The sequence below is a fragment of the Xyrauchen texanus genome, chromosome 24 (genome assembly GCF_025860055.1).
Source record: "Xyrauchen texanus isolate HMW12.3.18 chromosome 24, RBS_HiC_50CHRs, whole genome shotgun sequence".
Taxonomy (NCBI): domain Eukaryota; kingdom Metazoa; phylum Chordata; class Actinopteri; order Cypriniformes; family Catostomidae; genus Xyrauchen; species Xyrauchen texanus.
Genome location: NC_068299.1, coordinates 19,461,414 through 19,471,874, shown reverse-complemented (window position 1 = coordinate 19,471,874; position 10,461 = coordinate 19,461,414). Strand labels below are relative to the sequence as shown.

The following is a 10,461-nucleotide window of genomic DNA, read 5'->3' as shown; positions in this document are numbered from 1 at the left end:
AGGAAACTTTAGAAATAAACAAATCTTCTATTTGTGTATGGTATGTTGGTCAGTTGGTCAAACTGCGAAGTTTGTGACCGTGGGATCCATGTACATGACCGGCATGAGACCCTAAGCGACAGGATTGCGAATTAACGAGTGCAATTTAAAAGTATAAAATTAAGTAGAATAATCCAGTATCTAAATCTAGAGGAGATCTCATTGATGATCAATAATAACTGGAATCTCAAACTAAATTCGAGGTCTAATATAATTGGAGTCAGATAAAATTATTAATGGAGTCTTAACAAACTAGTTTAAGATGCCAAACCACACATGTGGCAGAAAAGATGAAACTTCACTGGATTCCGCCATTTGCCCAGTGAGGTGGCATTTTTACAGTCCTATAGAACTGTGTGGGAATAAAATCGTGTGGCTTGTCTAATTAATGCCATATGATGTCATTCATATTATAATTTTTAAACAGATTTTTTTTTCTAATTGACTGGCTTTACAATAGGACATTGCTTTGTTGAACAGTTAAGATTAAATATAACAACCAGAAGGGGAAAAAAGGTTCAAATAGGCATGAAATCACAAGCACCTTGCTTGACCTAATTGCAGTCACTAGCCTCATCTCACCAGATGCCCTATTTTGATTGTGGTGGTGGTGTTGTGTGTGTGTGTGTCAAGGACAAATGTGTGTGGAGGGGGAATGGGGGTGGTGGTTAAATTCTAGTCAAGTATGGGGGGTCAGTGTTTTCACAAAAGGCCTCTGAATGATCCCATCGGTCAGAGTGCAATTTTCTATAATGTTTTTTCAAATTGTTTTATATATTTATATGTTTTAAAGTTATCTGCAAACCTAAAACTGTTCTTCAGATGAAATTTAACAATATCTGTCTGCAATTCTGCTTCAAATGAATGATATGTGATGTATTACTTGAAAGACTATGTATATACGACTTCATACCAACTGCAACGGTTTGTAGTACTAGTAGCTCAGAGATCATAATGTCATTTAGCTGAACTCTCAAAGAACATACTGCTCTGCAGGTGAAAATATTTCATAATACGGCATTAATAACAGTTTTCAGCAGCAGTACTGAACTAGTCAATAGTACAGTTTAAGGCTTCAGATTTGGTTGTCAGAGGTTGAAATGTTAAGTAGCAATGATTATGTGCATTACTTCCAATCAATGCAATAGATTGTCACTTTTACTTGTGTTTTCAGGATTAGATGATTTTAAGAACATAATTTCTCTGTGGGAATCAATGGAAATAATTACATGAAAATCAGATTTACTAAATCCTGTCTTAAGCCTTACGCTGATAATAGACCGTCTCACTTTCCCCTCTTCAAGACTGAGTAAATCCTAAAGATAATCTGCTCAACACTGTCTCAAATGTAGAGGCCTAGCTTGTAACATATGGCCTTTTTGCATGGGGCAGCCTCCAACTCCAGACAAGCCAGTCATGTGAAAGTGTGGAAAACAAGACTTTTTTACATGTCTGGACCAAGCCCTTTAAACAAGACAAGCAGCAGATGGCCAATCATGCAATCAATGAAATCAAACTTGTGGATTGGTTTTATATGCCCAATTGAACAGCAAAATGACTTATCCAATGCAAAATGACAGCATGAGTTTATATGACCTGAACTGTGGTCTGCTGGGACATGAATTATGCAGAGATATTTAATTTGGACAAATGTATATCACAAAATCATTTTACTTATGTCTGAGGGACATTTTGCATACTTTGTTGTGACCGAGTATGCCATTAGGAAAACACAGATCATGCACTGTTGCATATAAGTCCACCAGTTCAGTGTGAAATTTGGAGTAAAGAGGCTGGGAATTTAGCTTAAATTATACTTAATAAATTATATAATCTATGTATTAGAAAGTTGTGTTTTTCCAAGTATAGTTTGTATATATTTCATTATTTAGACTGGATTTTCCTGGAAAATTGTTTAATACCTTGTTAAAAATCCATTAAAAATAAGAATTAAAAGGCCATTCTATTTTACCTTTTTAAATGAATCTTTTCACAGAACATCATAGGTAGCAATTTGTCTCAGACACTCAGATCAATTATTATCCCAGCAATGTTTATCATATGGCATTGTCATCAGAGCTTACTGGTGATTTTAGAAAATGAAACTTTCATTGCTTGACATCTGCTATAAGCAAAGAGTTGATTTCATGCAGATAATCTAAATGTACTTTCAGTTTCATTAAAGTGTGAACACTGGTTCTAAAATATAAATATAAAATAACTATTATATCATACTTTTCTAGTTAAAAGGAGTTATCAGTTAATATCAATGATATTATTAGGAGACTACAGACTTCAAATGTTTTATACAGCATGAATATGAATAGAACTTTGCAGATGAGACCAGGTTGCTTGAGAACTGCTTTATTGTGCACTGATTTATTTATTTATTTTTTGCCTGTTTCTAACTATTAAAACTATTCCAGTAAAATAAAGTGACAAAATAAAGCTGATTCCATGCAGGCAATAACTTGCAAACAGTGTTCTTGAAGATGCATGCACTTTTATTTAGGTAATGCTCCTTGTCATTCATCCCTGGTTGTTTTTAGTGGTCCTGCCAGATGGTAAGTTATATGTGTTTGAAACGCATGGCTTCATTGGAGCCATTTGAAGTTAATTGGAATGCCATTAAAGTTTGAGTTAACGGGGGTTGGGTGGGCTGCTAGTTGGAGTGCACTAGTCCTGCTGTTGAATATGTGTGTTTCATTAATAATAATGGATGTTTGGATGGAGAATCAAGGCAGCCACCTGTTTATACCCAAGCTCTATATAAGCATCACTCCAAACCAGAGGTCTCATGGACTAGATTCAAGGACAGCACCACTATCTGAATGTACTTTTGTGGTGTGCAGAAGAACTTTGGGTCTCTTTTCTTTAACACTATTGTGAATTAGAGAAGTCTGGATAAATATCCACCTCAAAGAAACAGTTTTGAAGGAACCATTCAGCCTTGGTGGACCTTTGGTCTTGTGTGCAGGAGTCATGAAACCCCACAAACCAAGCTGTGCAGATTCTGGCTCTGAGTCTGATTCCAGAGATCCAGAGAAGTTTGAGAGTTCAGTAAGGCGAAGGATGGCGGCCAATGCTCGTGAGAGGAAGAGGATGCAGGGCTTGAACACGGCATTCGATCATTTGCGTGAAGTTGTTCCTCAATGGGGCCAGGACCAAAAACTCTCTAAGTACGAAACTCTGCAGATGGCCCTGAGCTACATCATGGCCCTCAATCAGATCCTGACTGATGCCAACAGACACACAGCTCCTCAAAAGGACTGGTTAAATTTACAGATTGAAGGCCTACAACCAGAGACCTATTCTTGCTTTATGCAGTATAACTCGCCCATGGAAAATGACTGCATGCATTCGTCCTCCTTATACCACTACGAAAGTACCTAAGTTCTCACTTAGACTTAAACACATTGGTGCATTAACTTTAAGTATCTTTCTTTGCATAGGTACAGGAGTCAGTAAATACATTTGTTTTAATATATAATATTTTATATTTATGGTTCGGAAAATCAAGTGTTTGATTAGATTGAATAGAGTCTGAACATTTCTAGGATTAGAGTTTCTTTAACTGTTGCAATCAAATCATTTTTCTATGCAATTTTATAAAATTTTCCACCAGACGATTGGATTTGACAATATATGACAATATAAAATCACATTTGTCAATTAATTTCTAGGTCTGCTTTGTATCAAATCTTTGGTGGAAAACAAAACTCTGTGTAGTGAAAGCTGAATAAGAAATACAAATTACACTGTGATCGTCTTTTGCCAAAATGGCATCTTAATAATTATTCAACTAACCGTACATGATCTTGTTGAACTTGTTAAATGTTTGTGTTTAGTACGTACTGCTGTTCATAAGTACAAAAATAAACATTGAATTCAATGAACTTGTGCCTTCTGTTTCTATTTAAACTGTACATTAATGTAAAGAAATATTGAAACAAAATTTGCAACAGCAAAGAAAAAACTTTTCAGACAGAGTGGTAAATGCTTGACTATGGCATCCTTATAACCACTCCAAAAAAGAGATTAATCTCTTTGCTGCCCAATGACTGTGTTTAAATGTCTGTTCGGTGGTAATGAGGTGTGAACAGCCAGTGCTTGGCCAAAAGCGTGTCCATGAAGCTTGATACGTCCATCTAAATCCATTTAGTTTCAATTGTCATTATGACCAATCAATACAGCATCATGATCACAACACACTAATCTTAGTTAAAGCACTTGCATCTTGTATATAATGCCTATTACAATTTTTAAATTAGGCCACCACTAATTCATACTAGATTACATATAAAGTAGCATGTGAACATTCTATCATGGTTTGTGTCATTTATCTGCCCCTTTTTACCAAAGGAACTTACAATAAACAAATTTTAGCATCATTCCATGTAAAAGGTCTCTTCTTTTTTCTTTTCTCCCCAATTTGGCATTCCCAATTCACTCTAAGTCCTCGTGGTGGCATAGTGGCAGAGGACGAATCTCAGTTGACTCTGTGTCTGAGACCGTCAATCCGCGCATCTTATCACGTGGCTTGTTGAGCATGTCACTGCAGAGACGTAGTATGTGTGGAGGCCCATGCTATTCTCCGCAGCATCCACACACAACTCACCATGCACCCAACCGAGAACGAGAACCACACATTATAGCGACCACGAGGAGGTTACCCCATGTGACTCTACCCTCCCTAGAAACTGGGCCAATTTGGTAGCTTAGGAGACCTGGCTAGAGTCACTAAACAGGTCAGTCAGTCAGTCAGTCAGTCAGCATCAATACTCGCTGAGCTACCCTGGCCCCCAAAATTATCTTCTTAATGGAATGGAGGAAGCGGGAGTCTGCAAATTCAACACAAAATGTATTTATTATTATAAACAAACAAACTCGCTTTTCAGTGTAATCTTAAAGAGCACATAGGCACAGCAGTTTCCGGGTGTGTGCATAGCTCTTTCTGATTTACTGCAGTCTGGCTCACTCCTAAATCCATCTCCAACTCTCACTGTAATGACAAACAGCAGCTAGAGACAATCATTGACTGGTGATGATCCTTACCGTTCTCATCTCCCGATCTCACTCTCCATTCACAAGCTGGCACCACAGTCCATTACTAGAGTAACCTGATGGTTAAGTATCTGGCTTAAAGTTCACAATGATGTCTGTGAGCCCAGTAACTCTCCAGTTTATGATTTAAAAAGCTATCACCACCTCCACCACCAACATGATCAACATCCTGAAACATTCAACAATTGATCAATTGTTAATCAACACATTTAAGAACTTTTTTGGTATTCTGAAACGGGTATTGATTAAACTAATGAATTATATTTTTGTTTCTATTTGTTTCCATTAATTGGGAGTGGTTTAGTGGGGGTGTTGTGCGCAGTATCTTCTTCAGATGTCCTCCATGACTCTGATGCTGGGTTGACTGTTGCTGCATGCTCTCTGACAGGTGGTTATCCATACGTTAATGTTCTTAATATATTAATAATTATTTTTTTTTTAATTAGGATGAACTTATAATGCATCCATATTTAATTGATAGCTACAAAGCTGCTGCCATTTGTAAGCAGTTCTATTTATGCAGTAGGCTAATTTATTTATATACATTTTATTTTGGGGTGTTTCTTTAACTACAGGCATATTTATGTCGCCGGGTTTGGTTTTTATCTAAATAAATAGATTTCACTGTCTTAATTTTTTATATGGTCACATTGAAGTATTGAAAACTTTTTACAATGCTACTTTTAATTTTTGTTCCAAAATTGCAAACTTAAACTTGAAAAATCCATTATAAAAAAAAATAATATTACAATTTAAAACTATGATAATCTGAACAAGGAGTGAAATAATCATTATTCATTAAAAAAATTATTGTATGAAAATTATTTATAGAACTTTCCTACTTGCATGCAGTTATATTAATCACATAAAAATGTGTGGTTACCAAGGAGACAAATGTGTCTGGAGAGCATGTCTGAGATAAAAATATGAGACGTGGTGTGTGAATAAATGTAAGAAATATCAAGGGAAATATCACTTGTGAACAGAATATTTTTATGATGTGTCATATCTAATCAAGCTGTAATTTAGTCTAATGATGCATAAAGTGTGAACATGTTATTGTATTTGGATACATAATATGCCAGGTATGAAATTAGCCTAAGCAAGACATTGGAGTTACATTGGTTGTTTAAAATGCCATTTTGACCTCCAACATTTCCACCACAGAATGCTGTAAAAAAGCATTTGAGATGTGGTGGAAATGTCCTAAATATTGACAATGACAAAATTATCCCGTGCTGCATTGACAATGTTAGATGACAAAGTAAATAAACCAGTGAGAGTGTGAAAATACACTGTTTTAAGTTGAATTTCTAAAAGTCCACAGAGGCAAAAGTGCCCATAATTGATGAAATACCCCAAAGTTTGCTCACTATAATTAATCACATTTGTATAATATGGATGTTGTAATCACAAACCTACAGTATGTAGATGGCCTTTGGTCAAAACACTGTAACACAAAGCACTTAAAAAATGAAAACCTAAAAATGGTCCTTCTTGTGATAACATCTATACTAAATTAACTGGTTTTTATTGAAGTCAAAAACCTGGCTACAACCAAAGTATTTTTTAAAGGTTAGATCAGGCAGACACAGCACATGTTCACTTTTTGCACTGTAGTTAAAAAGCTTTTATATTTTTCCATGCATTTAACACCGTAGTGACACTTTATTATATAGTATCTATCTATCTATCTATCTATCTATCTATCTATCTATCTATCTATCTATCTATCTATATTAAAAGGTGTTGATCACAGTCATTGCATGTCTAAAACAATATGATGCAAAATCACTTTAGTTCTGTATTTTCAATGCTATTCCTGGATTTGTGAACAAAAGCTCGGCCCCTCCTTCCACATATCTGTTGCCCTGCTGTATTTGAGTGGGTTCGAGCAGAAAGATATAAATGCAGGTGGTGCCTATATCCTTACCCAAAAGCTTCACTTGAGCATTACTTGTTCAACCCATCTGCGTTCATCTCTCCATTTAGTACCATGCAACACCTAAATAACCAGCCAGAGAATCAACAAGGCAGCACTGTGGGATGCGAGCTGGACAATTGTGGGATGCGAGCTGGACACCATTGGAAAAGGAGCCTGGGTGAATCAAGCCTATGACGGGTCCCCTCCAATTATCAAATGCCCCATCAGCACCATCTACAGCCCTCAGCTCATGTTCCACAGCTCTTTGGAAAACATGAACCAAGTGAATTATGTCTCAACCCTATTCGGCCAAGAATAAGGTGTTGGTCCACACAACTGGTGAGAAGAAATCTGGCTGCTGTTCCTTTTTCCTGAGAGAATTTAAAGATGAGGGAGAATAAGACACGCAGAAAAAAGTGCTGCCATGTTGTTGTTACCTTAAAGTAACATAATATAGTTGGTTGAATTTTATTTTATGTTAAATAATTTTTTTATTTGAAAAAACAAAAACAAAACAAGTTTATCAGACTATTTTTTACAGTGCACTATACCAGTAAATGCTATCTTGTAATTTGTGAATAATTTCATGGTATTATCACGAAAAGTGGAGCCGCACATTTCCGTATTGTCTCTTTTTTTTTTTTAAACATCTAATACAATTTATTCCAACAAAAACAAGATCATATTTGGAGTGAAATTATTGTTCAAATAATTTTGGGTTCAAATGCATCAAATAAAAAAAGTGTTTAATTTGATTTGTTAGAATTGTGGGGAACAGCTCTAACCAATGACACAGAGAAGATTCCTGAGCTGTTGGTCAAAACAAAATTCAAAGAACGGCTAGTGTACATTGTTTTCTTAGGCTGGGTGTATATGGTTAATAGAATATTTCCTGTCTGAATACAGTGATTTTTATTATCAATGGTTATCTGTTAGTAAAGTTCGATCTTGTTGCACTGCATAAATACCTGTAGGAGTTTGGAAAAACTGAATGAAATCATAGAAAATACATTAATGTAGAGCATTAGGTCTGGATATTAAAGAACTCTTTGTGGCACTCCATTAAATCCTAATACATTAGCATGCACTGTATAAATGTAATATTTCTCAAATGTTTTAAGCTTGCTCTTTTGTCAATGAAAGTACTGGGTAACTGATCCCTGGCCCTCCCACCATATTGTGATCAATTATCACCAGAGATCTGTATCAGCCTAAGTGGTTATTATAAAATGTCCAGCATTGTCCAGTGGAAAATTAGGCCTGAAAGGAGCACAAGCTGGTCCCTGCTCTTTTATTGATATGAGCTCAGGCCATGCAATTGAGCCTTTGTCTGAACTGGATTCACATTGTTTAAGGGGTCTACTTGTGTCTGTTCAAACAAATGACCCACCCCCTCACACGTGCCCGCAGCTTTCATGACCTGAGCACTGCTAATGGATGAAACTTAAAATGAACTGATGTCTTTTATCTTTTTGAGGGTGAATGTTGTGGCACGTCTGTGCAAAGTGCAATATGTGATGATTGTTGACTGATTATAAACATGTTCTTCTTTCACAGTGACCTATGGTATGACCAGCAGCTCCACTTACTATTTCACAAAAGCTATGACCAATCTCTTTGTGAATTTACCAGGAGATGGTGGTCATCTTTTCCTCCACTGGCAGCATGAATGAAGTCTGGACAGTGAGTTCTATCCATTTCACTAATTCCAAAGTGAATAAGTCAGGTTTGAAGAATAGTATACAATGGTGCCAAAAAGCATTTAGACACTTCAGCCACAATTCAAGTTAAGCTCAATCAACAGTATATTGTGGCATAATGTTGATTACCACAAATCGCTTCTTTCCTTTAAAAAAAGCAAAAATCTGGGCTACAGTGAGGCACTTACTATGAAAGGTGCCAATTCAAAATCATTAAAATAAAACTATTAAAATTAAACATTTAAAATACTCACTGTTTAAAATGATAGCCCCCTAGATGTAAACAATCCGTATGTTAACATGGTTTTAGTGTGATTGGTCAGGAGCTTCAGTTAATGTTCACATCAACCATCAGAATGGGGAACGTTTTGATCTCAGTGATCTGGACTGCGACAAGATTGTTGGTGCCAGATGAGCTGGTTTGAGTATTTCTGTAACTGCTGATCTCCTGGGATTTTCACGCACAACAGATTCTAAAATTTACTCTACAATGCTATTCTGAGATGTGAGTGTTTGTTTTGGCGGCACGAGGGGGCCTACACAATATTAGGCAGGTCGTTTTAATGTTTTGGCTGATCTGTGTTTATATACACACATTATCAAAGAATCAAAATGTATATCATATCTGTATTGTATATATTATATATATATATATTGTATATCTGTATCTGTATATCAGGCAGGCTCAAAACATTGCTCAGCTTGAAAATGCTGTAGCCATTATAATGTCCAAATTTGATGAAAAATTACTTCCAACACAGAAAACAGACAATGTATGTGGTGAACGGAGATGATGTGAGTGTTTAGACATTAAATCTTATGCTGGTAATATCACAATTCTTTAAATTTTGTTCTTTAAAGTACCCTTGAGGTTATGATACAAAGGAATTATTTAAGGTCAAAGGGATGGAAATTGTTTTGCCAACATATTAGAACCAGGACCTGATTGCAATCACTGGCACAGCTAGCGTTTTTTTCCTTCTTTTTTCTAGAGTATATCACATACATGACTCATACATGTAATATAGAAGAGAAAAAGCCCTTTGCTGCTATATTGTTACAGGAATCATGGCCAGCTTCAGAAGGGAATATTCATGTGACCTGGAAAGAGTCCTGGCACACAGGCCACCAGATGCTCCAGTGGGAAATGTGAGGAATCATTTTTTCCCAGATGTAGGATGACCAGCCATCACAGTGAACAGAAGTTCTGCATGTCACTAATTCAACAAAACCTGAGTTTTTAAATATGCTAATACAGGAAGCTTAATCCAAGCCAGATCTGTGGATATACAGACCCAGAATGTGACAGAAGAGAGGATAGTGTTATTTTAGAATAAATGTACACTACGTTAGCAGTGAAACACATATGGTTATCAAACTGACTGTTTAACGCTTTTACAGTTACTGCTGCACTTCTGGAAGAGGTGATATGAATGGCAGTGTGATTCTATTCCACAGTACAGCATGATTAATGGTTCTCAGACTCTAAAATTAGGAGTGGTGGTGGCGTAGTGGCTAAAGCACAGGGCTATTAATCAGAAGGTCACAGGTTCTAACCCCATGGCCACCACCATTGTGTCCTTGAGCAAGGCACTTAACTCCAGGTTGCTCCGGGGGGATTGTCCCTGTAATAAGTGCACTGTAAGTCGCTTTGGATAAAAGCGTCTGCCAAATGCATAAATGTAAATGTAAAATATATCAGGCCAGAACTCTTCAGATTAATATTTTTATTTT

The 10,461-nt window shown here is 36.3% G+C and overlaps 1 protein-coding gene across 1 annotated transcript; it reads left to right on the top strand.

Annotated features, from left to right (window-relative positions):
- The first annotated feature begins 3,021 nt into the window (after positions 1–3,021).
- LOC127617520 (transcription factor atoh7-like) lies at positions 3,022–3,432 on the top strand. The gene has a single exon (XM_052089483.1). The coding sequence runs from the start codon at positions 3,022–3,024 to the stop codon at positions 3,430–3,432; it is 411 nt and encodes a 136-aa protein (XP_051945443.1).
- The last annotated feature ends 7,029 nt before the right edge of the window (positions 3,433–10,461 follow it).